The sequence below is a fragment of the Hemiscyllium ocellatum genome, chromosome 29, assembly GCF_020745735.1.
Source record: "Hemiscyllium ocellatum isolate sHemOce1 chromosome 29, sHemOce1.pat.X.cur, whole genome shotgun sequence".
NCBI classification, from domain to species: domain Eukaryota; kingdom Metazoa; phylum Chordata; class Chondrichthyes; order Orectolobiformes; family Hemiscylliidae; genus Hemiscyllium; species Hemiscyllium ocellatum.
The window spans coordinates 45,301,237-45,320,474 of NC_083429.1; the positions used below are offsets into that span (position 1 = coordinate 45,301,237).

At 44.0% G+C, this 19,238-nt stretch overlaps 1 protein-coding gene across 5 annotated transcripts in view; it reads right to left on the reverse strand.

Moving 5' to 3' along the window:
- Positions 1-3,275: 3,275 nt before the first annotated feature.
- The window catches only part of sidt2 (SID1 transmembrane family, member 2), a 100,602-nt gene continuing 84,639 nt past the window's right edge, over positions 3,276-19,238 (reverse strand). For all 5 annotated transcript variants that reach the window (XM_060846692.1, XM_060846691.1, XM_060846693.1 and 2 more), the window contains 7 exons: positions 18,397-18,505; positions 16,177-16,253; positions 15,895-15,941; positions 11,385-11,490; positions 9,058-9,168; positions 8,674-8,787; positions 3,276-5,864 (listed from right to left, as the gene is read on the reverse strand). In XM_060846692.1, coding sequence (XP_060702675.1) covers positions 5,802-5,864; positions 8,674-8,787; positions 9,058-9,168; positions 11,385-11,490; positions 15,895-15,941; positions 16,177-16,253; positions 18,397-18,505 — 627 coding nt within the window. In that variant the 3' untranslated portion in view covers positions 3,276-5,801. The remainder of the gene's footprint in view (positions 5,865-8,673; positions 8,788-9,057; positions 9,169-11,384; positions 11,491-15,894; positions 15,942-16,176; positions 16,254-18,396; positions 18,506-19,238) is intronic.

Sequence of the window (19,238 nt, forward strand, 5' to 3'; positions counted from 1 at the left end):
AGAAATGTCTCCATATTTTCATTCTAAATTGACCCCCTCTAATTCTAAGACTGTGCCCATGGGTCCTAGTCTCACCACCTAATGGAAACAACTTCCCAGCTTCCACCCTTTCTAAGCCATGCATTATCTTGTATGTTTCTATTCGATCTCCCTGCAACCTTCTAAACTCTAATGAGTACAATTCCAGGACCTTCAGGCGTTCATTGTATGTTAGGCCTACCATTCCAGAGATCATCCGTGTGAATCTCCACTGGACAAAAATCTGTCACTAGTAATCTTCAAAATTAGGTTTGAGGGACAATACAGCATTTTAAAGGTTACTAGTATCAAAAAAGCTGGGAACTAAAAATAAATCTCAATTTGTGCTTGAACTTCACTGATGGAGACTCCCACAGCTACCTAGACTACACCTCCTCCCACCCTGCCCCCTGTAATAACGCCATCCCATATTCCCAATTCCTTCGTCTCCGCCGCATCTGCTCCCAGGAGGACCAGTTCCAATACCGAACAACCCAGATGGCCTCCTTCTTCAAAGACCGCAATTTCCCCCCAGACGTGGTTGACGATGCTCTCCACCGCATCTCCTCCACATCCCGCTCTTAAACCCCGCCCCTCCAATTGCCACCAGGACAGAACCCCACTGGTCCTCACCTACCACCCCACCAACCTCCATATACATCATATCATCCGTCGTCATTTCCGCCACCTCCAAACGGACCCCACCACCAAGGATATATTTCCCACTCCTCCCCTATCAGCGTTCCGAAAAAACCACTCCCTCCGTGACTCCCTAGTCAGGTCCAAACCCCCACCAACCCCACCTCCACTCCCGGCACCTTCCCCTGCAACGCAACAAATGCAAAACTTGCGCCCACACCTCCCCCCTTACTTCCCTCCAAGGTCCCAAGGGATCCTTCCATATCCACCACAAATTCACCTGCGCCTCCACACACATCATTTACTGCATCTGCTGTACCCGATGTGGCCTCCTCTATATTGGGGAGGCAGGCCGCCTACTTGCAGAACGTTTCAGAGAACACCTCTGGGACACCCGGACCAACCAACCCAACCACCCCGTGGCTCAACACTTCAACTCCCCCTCCCACTCCACCAAGGACATGCAGGTCCTTGGACTCCTCCAACGCCAGACCATAGCAACACGTCGGCTGGAGCAAGAGTGCCTCATCTTCCGCCTGGGAACCCTCCAACCACAAGGGATGAACTCAGATTTCTCCAGTTTCCTCATTTCCCCTCCCCCCACCTTGTCTCAGTCCCAATCCTCGAACTGAGCACCACCTTCCTAACCTGCAATCTACTTCCTGACATCTCCGCCCCTACCCTCACTCCGGCCTATCAGCCTCACCTTACCACCCTAATCTTAACCTCCTTCTACCTATCGCATTCCCAACGCCCCTCCCCCAAGTCCCTCCTCCCTACCTTTTATCTTAGCCTGCTTGGCACACTTTCCTCATTCCTGAAGAAGGGCTCATGCCTGAAACGTCGATTCTCCTGCTCCTTGGATGCTGCCTGACCTGCTGCGCTTTTCCAGCAACACATTTTCAGCAGTGATATCTGAGCCCCAGTCAAGCTCATTAAGGTGATAAAGGAAGATCTTTACCTCACAGTGGAACTGTGCTGGAAATGTTAGAAGATCTACAGCACTGAGGATGCATTTTCCATGCCCCTTTCAGTGTTAAGAAAGCATGGACATCACTAACAAGAAAGAAAACGCATTTCTGGAAATTTCAAGATGTTCATGCCTGGTTCCTCACCTGACCATCAACAATGAAAGAAGGAGTTCCATTATCTACCCTTGTTGAGGTTGAATGGTTGAGATCAATGAGTTTTGAACAGTGAATATTGAAATAATCAACTCTGTGATTATTAATTGAACATTGAGCATATGTAACACTTCACTGGTTAAGGTCATGAACCTAAAAAGTTAGGTGGAGATACGGAGAAAGTCCAGGTAAGTGGCATTGAAATGCCCATCATCCATGGTTGAATGGCGGCGTGGACGTTATGGGCTGAATGGCCTTACTTCCACTCCTATGTCTTATGGTCCTCATTTAATTACACAACTAATTATGGATTTTTATGATTGAAGGGAGTTAGATGTTAAAATTCAAATACCAAATTAATCTTACAACATTTGCTGTACAAACCTGACTAACTGCAATCCATCAATGGAAGTGCCATGGTTGTGGGTCAACTCTTAACCAGTACCCTTTTAGCTAGATGAGGTCAGCTCCATAAATCTAGATGCAAGGAATAAGCAGGAGACAGAGTCCTGTACTTATCTCACTGGCAGAGTATCTGCATGTGATCGATCTGGCTATAAATGAACATTGGTACCACTGCCCCGAATAGCAGAGGCCATGAATATAGAACATAGAAAAATACAGCGCAGTACAGGCCCTTCGGCCCTCGATGCTGCACCGATCCAAGCCCACCTAACCTACACTAGCCCACTATCCTCCATATGTCTATCCAATGCCTGTTTAAATGCTCATAAAGAGGGAGAGTCCATCACTGCTACTGGCAGGGCATTCCATGAACTCACGAATCGCTGAGTAAAGAATCTACCCCTAACATCTGTCCTATATCTACCTCCCCTTAATTTAAAGCTATGCCCCCTCGTAATAGCTGACTCCATACGTGGAAAAAGGTTCTCATGGTCAATCCTATCTAAACCCATAATCATCTTGTACACCTCTATCAAGTCACCCCTAAATCTTCTTTTCTCCAATGAAAACAGCCCCAAGTGCTTCAGCCTTTCCTCATACGATCTTCCTACGATACCAGGCAACATCCTGGTAAACCTCCTCTGCTCCCGTTCCAGTGCCTACACATCCTTCCTATAGTATGGCGACCAAAAACCAATAGCTCTGGATCTGACATCGATGTACGACATACATATACTAAAGGGAGAACAAACCTACATTCTTGTCACAATTTGCAATGAGCCAGTCAATGTGACTACTCCAATCATGGAAACAAGTCCTGATTTCCTTAACTGCATTTTATAAATCATACTTGAACCCTTTTAAAAGCAACCACTAAACTAATTCAGTTCTAATGCATTCCCAGTCCTGAGTTTGATTGTTTGCAAACATCTGAAAGAATATATCACAGTCTGCCAAAGGAAGACTGACAATACCTGATGACTGGATCCATGCCAAACCCATCCCTCAGGCCTCTGCTATTCGGGGCAGTGGTACCAATGTTCATTTATAGCCAGATCTATCAAAGGCAGATACTTTGCCAGTGAAATAAGTACAGGACTCTGTCTCCTGATTATTCCTTGCCTTAGTCTAGGTGAAGGAGCTCACTCTCCTCCACACCAAGTCTAGCCAACAAGTTACAGCCCTTACTCTGTCAACCCTCTATGTGTGGTGTTTAGAAAATGGCGATTACACTTAAGACCCTCAATAGGTGACTGCACAAATGCCAGGCACTATAATCTGTAAAATATTCCAAAGCATTGTACTGAACTCAAAAGGAAGATTTAAAATAAAAATCAAGAAACCTGCTATCTGATTCCTTGAGGTAACCCAGAGTAGAATGTTGTTACTGAGTAGCTTGACACTTCACAATGACAGTAGGACGGTACATTAAATGTAGCAGCATTCAATTATGGCAGCAATTATTACTCATTTCATTTAAAGATCAAGTCTAGCTATTTGAATTATGATTAACATTATTGTTCTTTGCAAACAGTAGCTTTATAAGAATCATTTTCTAACACTCTGAATCGACACATTCCAATTATTATGAGTCTAATGTGTGAATATGGATAGGGAAAAAGCAAGTGCCATGGCAAGAGACCTGAAAACACGAACAGGTGATTGCATTGTCCTTGGGGAATGGGTTATCAAATGTTGGGCAACATGTTGTATAACACTTGGCAAATTTGGAAGTTTGAAGGATCTCTTGTCACTTGTCGTATGTTGAACTAGAGATTAAGTGCAACAATAAAACGATATATACATCCAAAAGCACCACTCTAGCCCTTCAGTCACATGTCCTAGTGGGTGAGCTCCTTAAAAATACACTGTCATCGCCATCAATCCATTTCAAATGGAGTTGTATCATCACTAAGCTGAGTAAGCTGGTGTTCTAAGTCTTTCCAAAAGCTAGACTCTGAGTTACAAATGCCTACTACATAAAGCTCAATATGAAATTATCTGCCATTACAGAAAATTAGGGACATTGACCAATTGCAAAGTGCACTTGATTTAAATGGATAAACAGATGTTATTTGTGGTGTAATGTGTGTCTGCAACTGACATATCGACAACATGTAAATATTCTAAGTAACTGGAAAGGTTTAGGGAGGTCACCTGAGCACATTAAACAGTGTACAATGATAAATCCTAGATTAATTATGTGCTTGCTACAATGCAGAATGTACAGAAGGCAATTCCCTTACTGTCCCACACCCATAACATTAAGATGAGTAAGGAAATATTTTCGTACATTACACTGAGTGATAGCACCAAGTATTCCCAAATTACACACAAATCAGATAAAATGTAAAGGTACACTTTCACTATCTGCCAACTGGACATTGGATTTTCATTTACATGAACTCTCAGTGTCGAATTCAGCCTTCATGTCACAACAGCACCAGTAGAAGTTTTTGTTTATTGTGGATCGTAGCTTCCTTATTCCTTTTTAGACACGCAGGAGGCTGGAAGAACACAGGACTGAAGAGGAGTTACACCTGAAAAACTGACTTCTGCACCTCCTGATGATGCCTGGCTTGCTGTGTGTCCTTCCAGCCTCCTGCCTGCCTACTTCGCAGTCCAGCATCTGCAGTTCTTTTGCCTCATTATTCCTTTTGGCAACATTGAGCATTGGTTTTACATCCGAGTCTGGATTGAGATGTTTCACTTTAGGTATAACCCCGTAACCTTCTACAGAGAGGTAATTCTGCCTGAGGTAATGAGTATGCAGGGCTAATGTTGTGAATTTACTATCCTTAACACTAATTCCACGCCCAAATCCCCCAGCAAGCCACCCCTCACCTGTACCTAACTAAACTTCTAGAACTCTGGCTCAATTCCTCTACCACTTCTAAAGCTAGTGCTTCCCCAGCAACAGGAACTCTATTGTGACTTAGCTATGGTGAACAGGGTCATCAGTCTTTCATTTGATGGTTGTATTCAGCACAATAGCGGAGTGTAGTGCCAATCTACCATCAAGACATATGTGCGCAAACACAGGGACATTACCAATGGAGTAGCAAAGCCCAGAAAAAGCAACTTTTTGCTTTCAAAACCAGGGGTGCCTTCCTTTTCCTCCATTAGTACAGTTTTGGGCAGAACTGGCAAAATAAAACAAGTGCAGAAAAATTGTTTTTCCAGCGAAGAGCATTCATTTCCAGTAGCCACTCAAACCTGCTTTTATTCCAAGTAATTATGCACGAAATGAATGTCAAGAGCCATTTCTTAAAAGTAACCTGGTAAAGGAGAGGATGATGATGCTATGCCTTACAGGGTAAGGGACTGATCGAGGCAAGAGAAGCCAATAGGCTCTCCATCTCTTCAGCACAGCGTTTCAAGTTGAAGGCCAGTGCATTGGCACAAACATCACCACTAGCAAATGTTGCTCTCAATGCCAGAGCTGGCAGCTCAAGGGCTACTGCAGTGGGACTGGCACTTGAGGTCTCCCATCGCCTCCTTAGTTCACTCACAGCAGCAATGCTAACCCCATGTCTCCTTTTCTCCAGAGGAACAGGCTTCAGGTGACAAAAGGCAGAAAGTCTGCTGTGCGGTCACTGTTTCCTCCACTAGGAATTAGAAGACATAGATTTTGTCTCTTTGCACGTGATCCAGGTCTTCATCCAGAGTCAACAAGATCTAAAGGAGGAAATGAAAGGCACTAAGACTGACAAAAATGAAACCAGGTTATCACCACCAGGAAAGGCCAAATACTTCAGTCTTAAAAAAAAAGCGAAGACCAAGAGGTGAATTGAAGGATGCATTTTAGACAATGTAAAGCTTGGTAGGAGAGAGAATATTGTTCTTTTTGTGTGGAAGACCAGAAGCAGAGGCTTTAAGTACAAGGAATACACTTTTAAAAATCCAATTGAGATTTCAGAAGAAACTTCTTTACCCAGAGAGTGGTGAGAATGTGGCACTTGCTACCACTGAGTGCAGTTGAGGCAAATCACATGGATGTATTTCAAGGTATGTGTGACAGGCACATGAAGAAGAAATAATTATAAAGTCATGTTAATAGAGTTCGATGAAGATTGGTGAGTGGAAGGTCATGCTGTTGGTGAAACCAGGAACTCTCTCTCTCTCTCTCTCTGTCTGAATTACCATCACCGCCCTCCATCAGAGTAGCTGCTCCCTCATGATTTTTTCCCTTTGTCATCAGTGTGCTAACTCAATCATTCACTAAAGCCTTGGCTTCTTATGTTCCAGAGTTCTAAAGTTAAATTCGCAGCATTAATCAATGCGAGCTATGTCATGCAGTTATCTACACTGAATACCACACACAAAAGGAAAGCATGAGTTGTGAATCACACAGAGATTCCAGGGCAAAGAAGGGGAAAAAAACTTTAAAAAGTTTGATGAGAGTTGGTCACATCCAACAATCGTTGAACTGACACAGTAATGGGAAGTGTATTTTTAGTAGTATCTGAGCAGTTGGGCAATTTACAACAACTTGCAACTATATAGTGCCTGTAATGTAGCAAGATGTCTGCCAGAAGTTTATAGAACATAGAACATAGAACAATATAGCACAGAACAGGGCCTTCGGCCCAAGATGTTGTGCCGAACATTTGTCCTAGCTTAAGCACCTATCCATGTACCTACCCAATTGCCGCATAAAGGTCACCAATACTTCTGCCTCTGCCACTCCCACAGGCAGCGCATTCCATGCCCCCACCACTCTCTGGGTAAAGAACCTACCCCTGACATCCCCCCTGTACCTTCCACCCTTCACCTTAAATTTATGTCTCTTGTAACACTCTGTTGTACCTGGGGAAAATAGTCTCTGACTGTCTACTCTATCTATTCCCCTGGTCATTTTATAAGCTTCTATCAAGTCACCCCTCATCCTTCGCCGTTCAAATGAGAAAAGGCCTAGCACTCTCAACCTATCCTCGTATGACCTATTCTCCATTCCAGGCAACATCCTGGTAAATTTCCTCTGCACCCTCTCCAAAGTTTCCACATCTTTCCTAAAGTGAGGTGACCAGAACTGTACACAGTACTCCAAATGTGGCCTTACCGAGGTCCTGTACAGCTGCAATATCACCTCACAACTCTTGAATTCAATCCCTCTGCTAATGAACGCCAGTACACCATAGGCCTTCTTACAAACTCTATCCACCTGAGTGGCAACTTTCAAAGAGCTATGAACATAGACCCCAAGATCCCTCTGCTCCTCCACCTTACTAAGAACCCTACCGTAAACCCTGTATTCCGCAACCTTATTTGTCCTTCCAAAATGGACAACCTCACACTTGACAGGGTTGAACTACATCTGCCATTCCTCAGCCCAGCTCTGCATCATATCTAAGTCCCTTTGCAGCCGACAACAGTCCTCCTCACTATCCACAACTCTACCAATCTTCGTATCGTCTGCAAATTTACTGACCCACCCTTTGACTCCCTCTTCCAAGTCATTAATAAACATTACAAACAGCAGAGGACCAGAACTGATCCCTGCGGAACGCCACTTATAACTGGGTTCCAGGCTGAATATTTACCATCTACCACCACTCTCTGACTTTGACCGTTTAGTCAGTTCTCTATCCAACTGGCCAAATTTCCCACTATCCCATGCCTCCTGACTTTCCACATAAGCCTACCATGAGGAACCTTATCAAATGCCTTACTAAAATCCATGTACACTACATCCACTGCTCACCACTCATCCACATGCTTGGTCACCTCCTCAAAGAATTCAATAAGACTTGTAAGGCAAGACCTTCCCCTCACAAATCCGTGCTGGCTGTCCCTAATCAAGCAGTGTCTTTCCAGATACTCATAAATCCTATCCCTCAGTACCCTTTCCATTACTTTGCCTACCACTGAAGTAAGACTAACTGGCCTGTAATTCCCAGGGTTATCCCTATTCCCTTTTTTGAACAGGGGCACAACATTCACCACTCTCCAGTCCCCTGGTACCACCCCCGTTGAAAGTGAAGACGAAAAGATCATTGCCAATGGCTCTGCAATTAGCTAACAAGATTTACTGCCAAGGATATTGAGGAGGGCATCAGATGATAATTTGAATGGAAATAATATGCAAGGGAGTGGGGAAAAGACAGGAGATTAGCACAAAGTCATAATGCTCATTTAAAGAGCTAGTGCAGACATGATGGGTGGAATGGTCTCCATCTGCATCATGACCCTTCAGTGATTCTGGGATGTGTAAATTAAGCACAGGAAAGGCTTATGAATATTCATATGTCAGGCAGCATAAGTAGAGAGAAACAGTAGAAGTTTCCAATCTTTCATCAAATTTGTCTGGTCTGAAACATTTACTCTGTTCCTCTCTCCACACATGCTGCTAATCCTGAGTATTTCCAACCGATTCGGATTTTACTGCCAACGATATTAGAAGAAGCCAAAAGTGAGGCAAAGAGGAAGGTCTCAAGGAGAATCTTAAAGGAAGAGAGGGAGATGGAAGGTAGGCTAGGTTACTTACCAGGAAAGATCCAAATAGTGCTATAGAGGACAAAAAATGCCAAATGTCATGATCATCAAAGAAGTCAAGCAGGATACATTCTCTGTTGTGCTCCCTGGACTCTGCTGGGGTTTTCTGTAAAATAGGAAAAGAAACAAATATTTATTCAGCATTAGATAGTGGGAGATGTTAAAATGATGACATTAATTTATTGAATCAATAGATGAAGACAGTTGTAGAAACTGGTGCTCAGTTGTGGAAGTAGCTTGTGCCAAAGGAGAAATGTAGGGATAACATCTCAGGTTAAAGTCCTAATTTCACAATTGGATGCATGTTAGTAGGAGCTACAGGAAAATAAGCGGACACTGAATCATGGCCCGCTGAGCTGATGGAGGATGTGCTTACCTGCCACGTACTGAGGCCCTGAAAGAAGAAAAACAGAGCAAATCCCCAGACGACAGCTGTGCAGATAATACAGATCAGGGGAATGGGCCTGATTGTTTCACCACTTCGGAGCTGGGGACAGAGAGAAAACAGCAGTCAGCTATAAAACATGCAATAACTTAGAAAAACACTCAAAGAAATTGTACCTAGGCAGCTTCACTTTACTGATGTGCCTTAAATTCCAACAAAAGCAACTGTCACAGATTAGACAAATAATCATCTGTTTGGACATGGGGTGACTGCTCATCAGATCTTCATCTTCTTAAACACCCACCAAGCTGAAGATGGGCAGCGTGATGGCTCAGTGCTTAGCACTGCTGCCTCACAGCGCCTGGGACCTTGCTGGTTAGGTGAATTGGTCGTGCTAAAATGCCCATAGCATTAGGTGCATTATTCAGGGGTAAATATCGGGTAGGAGAATGGGTCTGGGTGGGTTACCTCTTCAGAGGGTCAGTGTGGACTTGTTGGGCCAAATGGCCAGTTTCCATACTGTAGGGTGTCTAATCTAATCTTGCTTTGAAAACATATATCTTCTCCTGATTCCTCACCTTTCCTGAGTCATGACCCATCCCAATCAGCTTCCAAGCCTCTGTGAAAGCCTACTCTAGGTCTCTAGTGTATGTTTCATTCATCAGATTTCTTCCCCAGCTCTCTACACAGAGCCATCTGGAGACATTAGCCTAGTGGTATTATCACTGGACTGTTACTCTGAAGACCCAGCTAATACTCTGGGTGCTTGGGTTCAAATCCATCAGGACTGATGGTGGAATTTGAATTTGATCAAAAATCTAAAATTAAGAGTCGAACGATGAACATGAAACTATTGTTGACTGTCAGGAGAAAACCAATCTGGCTCACTCCTTTAAGGAAGGAAACTGCCACCCTTATCTGGTCCACATATGACTTCAGACCCACAGCAACAGTGACCTTTCATCAGAGTGAGATTTCTCCTGATGCTAAATCAGAAATGCGAACTGTCACCCTCTCTCTGCATGAAGTATTTCCAGCACTTTCTCTCTCTGCCTGTCAAAACCCTTCACCATCTTAAGAATATTATCAGGTCACTGTGCAGTTTTCTCTTTTCAGGAGAAAAGACCACTAAACATAGGTGCACACTCATCTATGATTGAATAAAACAAAAATCTGCCTGGTGCCTCCCTCTGGTGACATGGGGTAAATAAGTAACCCATGGTAAAGCTTCAGCCTCCCTATAATTTGCAAGAACAAGCGAGCTGAGTGGTCTGCTTCAGCCCAGCGGGAAAGTAAATAGGATCAGGTCTGATGTAGCATTTTATCTCCCATTGACTTCAGAGGCCCATTTGACCCTCAGTTTCTCAACGGTTGAACTGAGGTAGAGTTACTTTCACTGTGGCAATCCACAGCAGAAATTAACTTAGAACGGTTAGTCAACAAAATACCAACATAACTAAACAAACATAAATAAGTCAGCAGTATAATTGCTTAAGCAAATTGATTTGAAAAGTGGAGATAATAATTAGTACAAAGTGAAGACTATGACCACCTAGTATACAGAGAGGTGCATTCAATAGAGACACCGGACACCTAATCAGAGAACACACTATTTCCCAACAGTGTTCAATGTGAATCAAGCCAACTATTCTGAGTGTTCACGTATGTGGTGGCCTTTTCTCTTGACCTTTTATCAGTGACCTGATAAAATTCTGAAGATGGTGAAGGGTTTTGACAGGCAAGAGGGAGAAAGTGCTGGAAATACATCATGCAGACAGAGGGCGACAGAGTTCACATTTCTGATCTAGCATCAGGAGTAAGCTCACTCTGACGAAAGGTCACAGAAATGGGTCTGGGTGGGTTACTCTTCGGAGGGTCGGTGAGGACGTGTTGGGCCAATGGGCCTGTTTCCATATTGTAGGTAATCTAATCTAATCTAAACTGAAGGATTAAACCTAGTTCTCTTTCCACAGATGCTGCCAGACCTGCTGAGCATTTCCAGCACTTCCTGTTTCTATTTTAAGATTTCCAGCACTTATGGAGGGAAAATTTCCTTGAGGACTGAGCGAGGCTAGAACCAGTTGGAGTAAATCTTTTCGGGAATTTAGGATAAACAACTTTAGCAGACGGCAGCTACAATGTAGACATGCTACACTGGGACAAACAGCAAAGATATGTTTAGAAGAAAGTTATTTAAACACATGGAGGAGATTGCTGAACGAAGTTGGGAAGATGTGGAGCATAGCTATTAGTAGAAAGCTGACGGGGCGAATGGCCTATTTCTGTGTTGCAAAAACACTGGTCAGCCGTTCTCTTACCTTCATGATGATGTAAAACGCGAAGTAGAGGAGCAAGTTGCAGATTCCTATTGCCAGCAGATAGGATGCAAAATCTTTGGGTCTCAGAATTAGTCCGTACGCAGCTCTGAAAAATAAACGTCAGCTAATTGACAGAATGCCAATGTCAGGTGATGAAACCACACAGTGTACTACAACACGTTCAACAGCCAGTGGGCTGTTTCCTCACACAATCACCTTCCTTGTCCCATCTTGGGGATAGGCGTGCCATCCAGAGACCAGAATCAACTTGTGAGCTCCCATCTATTACTGCTTTTCAGGGAGTGAGTACAGACAGGACAGCCCTTCAGTAACCAGAGGAACATCTCAGTTTGAAGTTTTCCTTTTGACAGGGTGCTGACCATGACCCTCTCAACCCAGAGCAAGCAGGTCATTTGTTTATCAACGCTACATTCCAGAGGCTGGAGCACAGAATCCAGGCTGCAGTAGTGTTGAATTGAGGCCGCCTCGGAACACTTCAACCCCAGGGCATCAATGTGGACTTCAACAGCTTCCTCATTTCCCCTTCCCCCACCTCACCCTAGTTTCAAACTTCCAGTTCAGCACTGTCCCCATGACTTGTCCAGACTTGTCCAACCTGCCTATCTCCTTTTCCACCTATCCACTCCACCTGCTCCTCCCTGACCTATCACCTTCATCCCCTCCCCCACTCACCCATTGTACTCTATGCTACTCTCTCCCCACCCCACCCTCCCCTAGCTTATCTCTCCATACTTCCAGCTCACTGCCTCTATTCCTGATGAAGGGCTTTTGTCCGAAACATCGATTTCGCTGTTTGTTGGATGCTGCCTGAACTGCTGTGCTCTTCCAGCACCACTGATCCAGAATCTCCAATTGACATAAGCAATCCCATGATAGTGCTCTAGGTATGGGCAGGGCAGTTTGTTCTTATTCCCAGGACAGTACTAAGCTGCACAACTCAAGCAGTTTACCCGACTGTTAGCTACTCAGTGTTGTATGTTGAATCATAGAATCCCTACAGTGTGGAAAGAGGCCATTTGGTCCATCATGTCTGCTCTGACTCTCTGAAAAGCATCCCACCCAGACCCAGCCCTCCCCACCCTATCACAGTAACCCCCATTTCCCATTGGCTAATCCTCCAAACCTGCACATCCCTTGACAACTCAGACCAATCCACCTGTCCTGCACATATCTGGAGTGTGGGAGGAAACTGGAGCACCCTGAGGAAACCCATGCAGACATGGGGAGAATGTGCAAACTCCACACAAGACAGTTGCCTGACACTGGAATCGAAACCGGGTCCCATGTGCTGTGAGGCAGCACTGCTAACCACTGAGCCACCGTGCTGCCCCACTACTTGTGGGAGCTTTCTGAGTGCACAGGGGTATGCTGTGTTTCCTAAAGTGATTCTGGTTACCATACTCCAAAAGGGCTGTGAAATGCACTTCCTCAGATGAAGAAAGGTGCTATATACATACAATTCTTCTTTTACTTCTACATCACCTTTACTTCAACTAGAACTGTCTCTCCATTTACTCTGCCAACTGACATAGGGGCACATGAGCTGCTCCAGAAGACCCTCTCCTTTGTGATAGAACAGCAAGAGAGAACAATCTCACTTCCTTTCTGTGTCTCCCCACTCGGATCAGTTTGAAATGATAAAATGTTGACACGGGGAATCTGCAGCTGCAAGACACCTCTTTACTAACAAGACATTAAAAGTTTGAGCAAGATTTCCCTGGGGCTGGGGAAAAGGTTTAGGATGAGAAGGGAAAAATATAAAAGAGACCTAAGGGGCAACTTTTTCATGCAGAGGGTGGTATGTGTATTGAATGAGCTGCCAGAGGATGTAGTGGAGGCTGGTACAATTGCAACATCTGAGAGGCATTTGGAGGGTATATGAATAGGAAGGGTTTGGATGGAAATGGGCCGGGTGCTGGCAGGTGGGACTAGATTGGGTTGGTATATCTGGTTGGCATGGACGGGTTGGACCAAAGGGATAAGTGTGCGCTACAGTGCAGGAGTTATAGCTGGGGGCAGGGAAATTATGATGTGGTGAGGCATGACTTAGGATGTGTGGATTGGAAAAATAGGCTTCAAGGGAAGGACACAAATGATATGTGGAGCTTGTTCAAGGAACAGCTATTGAGTGTCCTTGATAAGTATGTACCAGTCAGGCAGGGAGGAAAGGGTCTTGTGAGGGAGCCGTGGTTTAATAAGGAATTGGAATCCCTTTTAAAAGGGAAGAGGGCGGCCTATGTAAAGATGAGGCGTGAAGGTTCAGTTGGGGCGATTGAGAGTTATAAGGTAGCCAGGAATGATCTAAAGAGAGAGCTAAGAGCAGCGAGAAGGGGACATATAAAGTCCTTAGTTGGTAGGATTAGGGAAAACCCTAAGGCTTTCTATAGGTATGTCAGGAATAAAAGGATGACTAGGGTAGGTATCGGTCCAGTCAAGGATAGTAGTGGGAAGTTGTGCGTGGAGGCGGAGGAGATTGGAGAGACACTAAATCAATACTTTTCGTCAGTATTCACTCAGGAACAGGACATTGTTGCTGATGTGAATATTGAGTCACAAGTGATTAGAATGGATGGCTTTGAGGTATGTAGGGAAGAGGTCTGGGGAATACTCGAAAGGGTGAAGATAGATAAGTCCCCTGGGCCTGATGGCATTTATTCTAGGATTCTCTGGGAAGCTAGGGAGGAGATAGCGGAGCCATTGGCCTTGATTTTTATGTCGTCGTTGTCTGCAGGAATAGTGCCAGAAGACTGGAGGATAGCGAATGTGGTCCCCTTGTTAAAGAAGGGGAATAGGGACAGCCCTAGTAACTATAGGCCGGTGAGTCTCACTTCTGTTGTGGGCAAAGTCTTGGAGAGAATTGTAAGGGATAGGATTTATGAACATCTGGACAAGAATAATGTGATCAAGGATAGTCAGCATGGTTTTGTGAAGGGCAGGTCGTGCCTCACAAACCTTATTGAGTTCTTTGAGAAGGTGACCAAAGAAGTGGACGAGGGTAAAGCAGTAGATGTGGTGTATATGGATTTTAGCAAGGCATTCGATAAGGTACCCCATGGTAGGCTACTGTTAAGATTACGGAGGTATGGCATTTCGGGTGCATTAGAGGTTTGGATTAGGAATTGGCTGGCTGGAAGGAGACAGAGGTAGTAGTTGATGGTATAGGTTCATCTTGGAGTGCAGTTACTAGCGGTGTTCCACAAGGATCTGTTTTGGGACCATTGCTGTTTGTCATTTTTATAAATGATCTGGAGGAGGGGCTCGAAGGCTGGGTGAGCAAGTTTGCGGATGATACGAAAGTCGGTGGAGTGGTGGAGAGCAAAGAAGGATGTGGCAGGTTACAGCGGGATATAGATAAGTTGCAGAGCTGGGCAGAAAGGTGGCAAATGGAGTTCAATGTAGCTAAGTGTGAAGTCATTCACTTTGGTAGGAGTAACAAGAAGATGGATTATTGGGCTAATGGTAGGCTACTTGGTAGTGTGGATGAGCAGAGGGACCTTGGTGTCCATGTACACAAATCTCTGAAAGTTGCCACCCAGGTAAATAGTGCTGTGAAGGCGGCATTTGCGTACTGGGCTTTATTGGTAGAGGAATTGAGTTCCGGAGTCCTGAGGTCATGTTGCAGTTGTATAAGACTCTGGTGGGCCCTCATCTGGAGTATTGTGTGCAGTTTTGGTCGCCATACTATAGGAAGGATGTGGAGGCATTGGAACGGATGCAGAGGAGGTTTACCAGGACGTTGCCTGGTATGGTAGGAAGATCGTATGAGGAAAGGCTGAGGCACTTGGGGCTGTTCTCATTGGAGAAAAGAAGGTTTAGGGGAGATTTGATAGAGGTGTACAAGATGATTAGGGGTTTAGATAGGGTTGACAGTGAGAACCTTTTTCCGCGTATGGAGTCAGCTATTACGAGGGGGCATAGCTTTAAATTAAGGGGGCGTTGGTATAGGACAGATGTTAGGGGTAGATTCTTTACTCAGTGGGTTGTGAGTTCATGGAATGCCCTGCCAGTATCAGTGGTGGACTCTCCCTCTTTATGGTCATTCAAGCGGGCATTGGATAAGCATATGGAGGTTATTGGGCTAGTGTAGGTTAGGTAGGCTTCGGTCGGCGCAACATCGAGGGCCGAAGGGCCTGTACTGCGCTGTATTTTTCTATGTTCCATGTTCTATGTTCTATGTCTGTTTCCATGCTGTACATCTCTATGACTCTATATGAGCATGTTTGGATGTAAAATCGACCAAATTACCAACGCCACTGTAATAAACATCACAGAAAGCCTGTAAATATGGGTGGCTGAGTGAGTGGACAGGACTGAAGGTTTGGATATTCTCCCAATGCCTATCACACACACACATTTAGAAAGCAGTACAGACTAATTTTAGAATTTAGCATTCCTAGCACCAATTCTTTTTCAAGGTATTCAGAGATTTCATGATAACAATGAGCAAGATGGACATGGATTAAGAGGCAGTAGACAGTCTGATACTCACAGTGACCAGTTCACAATATTCCCCATAATAAGTAATACCATCCGATCCTGAGAAGAGAAGATGAAAGATTTTAGCAAGAGATGAAAACGGAGAATCAAAGTTCAGACCATTCAAGTCCAACCTCCCACCTGCTGTACTTTGTCAGGAATAGTAATTTCACCGCGTCATCTCTTTTTGTTTGTTTGCTTGTGTAGTGACACTCGTCGCTCTTGCATCACTGCCAAAAGAAAGCAATCCTCTTTGCCAGCAATTGTGAACGAAGAACTCTGAAGAAGCACTTACTATGTAGGCAGGTCCGCTGCACTGTCGGATATGGTCAGTGTAAATCACATGAATAATCCTTCGGCAAATCCCTGTATCTGTAAAAAAAAAGAATCCAAGATTTGAATATTACTGCAAAGAAAGATATACGGCCAAAGCAAAAATTCTGAATTTCAAACTAATACAAGTTTCAAAATTTGTTGTGATTATTTGAAATTTGGCATTATTGCATTTGTCCTGATAATTACAATCCAAGGTGCTAAAACGATCTTTGACGATTACACATTTGTAGGGAATACATACAGAAACAGGGTCAATTACTGAAGTCATACAATCCATGATACTGTCAGTCTTATGGGAATTACACACACTCCTGGCTAACCCCTGTATCTTAACCATTTGCATCTGCAGGACCAAGTGTCCTCTGGGGGACTGACTGGGGTGGGAGAGGTGAACGATTATATGGGGCAAAAAGTCGTTTTTGAGAAGATCTTGGAGAGGAATTTAGGTAAGAAAATCTCAGCACTCCTGGAGGGTGAATCTGCTCAAGATTTGTTTAGCTGCAAGTAAGGTTTCTGCTGAAATTATTATTGAGTGTGCAGCAGCAAAGCCAGGTGGAATTTCAGCTTTCTGGGGCATGTTATAACTGTGCAAGGTGTGTCATCCTTTTGGAATGTTATTTAGATAATTTTACAACATGCTTTTTTGACCATTATTGAGTTGTGCCCTCTGCATTGGCACAACCTTATGCATTGCTCATATCTCTGAATGCTTTATACAAGGTTGACGTAATGCTGCATTTGTAACTTGTAGAGAGGTTTCAGAATCCATATGGTTATGTGCTGCATATATTCACTCCAAAGCAACACAGAGGAAGTAGCATGTCTCGGATGGGAAGTTAAAATAAGATTGTGTTTGTTTGCTCTGGTGCCTCAAAAAATATTAAACATACAAGATAATCATCTAAAGAAGAACAAGGTACACTTCAGAAATCCCCCTGACATTCCCCCTTGCAACAACGTCAAAGTTGCATTATGCTGGGCAGTTCACTGTGATGAAAATATGTTGCTGGAAAAGCGCAGCAGGTCAGGCAGCATCCAAGGAACAGGAGAATCGACGTTTCGGGCATAAGCCCTTCTTCGGGCTTATGCCGGAAACGTCGATTCTCCTGTTCCTTGGATGCTGCCTGACCTGCTACGCTTTTCCAGTGACACATTTTCAGCTCTGATCTCCAACATCTGCAGACCTCACTTTCTCCTCCAGTTCACTGTGATGTCTTAAAAGATAGTTAAGGAGTAACAGTTACTGCATGTCTGTAACAATTGTAACTGCATTTTTAAAATGTATGTAGTTTCTCCCTTCCAGGGAAGTTTGACAATGTTTGAAGATGTCAAATAAAAGCAAATACTTCTTTCTAAATAAAGATTTCTTTTGTGTGTAAAATGGCGGTATCCAGATCGCATCCTCTGTCTGGGAGTACTCAGACTCAGTGATAGTCTGTGATTCTTCACCTGGTTCTGGGAATGCTAGGGGGAAATGGTAGTGGTGTGGTAATATTACTAGACTGGTTTCCACAGGCCTGGGCTAACGGTGTGAAATATAGCTTAAATCCCACTTTGACAGCTGGGAGAATTTCAATGAATTAAAAGGAAACCCCCTGAAAGAAAGTTAACCACAGTCATAGTGACCTCAAGGAACTGTAATCAATTGCTTTGTTAAAACCTATCTGATTTGCTATTGTCGCTTATAGAAGGAAATCTGCCTTCCTCACCTGGTCTGGCCAACATGTTACCCTAGGCGCACAGCACTGGGGTTGATTCTACTATTTTGAACTGAAATTAAAGATGCCTCTAACCTTTTACATTGAAATTAAACCTCACTCTACTCTTTTAAACTGAAAGTAAGGTGTATGGGTTGACTCTATCCTGTCCTCTGTGATGGTCAAACAAGACACTTTATTTAAAGTGAATTAGGGATGAAGGAGCAAACACTGGCCAAGCCAGCATCATCCACATTCCCTCAAAGAATTAAAAAAAAATGAAATTTGTCTTGGATGGAGATGCTGACCGGATAACTGGGCCCAGATCCTTGTTTCACCAGCTGGTAAATTGCAGTAGAAATGACAAGAGGTCGTAACAGCATTCCTCTGGGTTTGACATCAAAAAAGAGACAGAGCAGATGGACAGATAAAGAGAAGATTTATTTTCTGTGCATTCCCAGCGAAAAGGACATAGTAATTACCAAGTTTCCAGCGGCCCATGTAGTACAGTTGTATACTGAGCAAAAGTGTTGCCAGGATGTGAATAAAGGAGAAAACAGCCCAGAACACGATGTAATCCTTCCCGAAGACCTGCACAGAAGGAAGCAAAATTAACCAGAAAGCCTTAATGTTGATGTTTCCTTCTTCCCAGTTTCTGTATTGCTCTGTGAACACTACTCTCTTATCTGACCCCCCCACCACTGCCTTTACCCTTCCTCCCCTGAGCCAGATGGAATCTGCCTCCACTTGGTGCTGATGGTCTGGTCAAATCATTGGCCCTTCTGCAATCTCAAGACTAATAGCCTTATTGGCCATTGTACCTCTAATGTTGGAAGGATTGGTACAATAGACAGCAGGGCCTGTAACAAACTGGCTTTTTAAAAGAATACATATTTGGTCATTGTATGTGAATGTTGTTGGGTTAGCATTTATTTCTCATCCATCCATAATTGCCCCATGAGTGGTTTGTTAGGAACACTTAGAGGGCAATTTAGAGTCATAGAGTTGTACCGCATGGAAACAGATCCTTCAGTCAAATTCATCCATGATGACCAGATATCTTAAATTAATCTAGTCCCATTCTCCAACATTTGGTCCATTACCCCCTGATCTCTTCCTATTCATGTTCCCATCCAGATGCCTTTAAATGTTGCAATTGTACCCACTTCCACCATTTCCTTTATCAGCTTCATTCCATACACGCATTACTGTGTGCGTGAAAAAGTTGCCCCATAGGTCCCTTTTATGTCTTTCCCCTCTCACTCACCTTAAACCTATACCTTCTAGTTCTGGACTCCCCCACCCCAGGAAAAGACCTTATCCA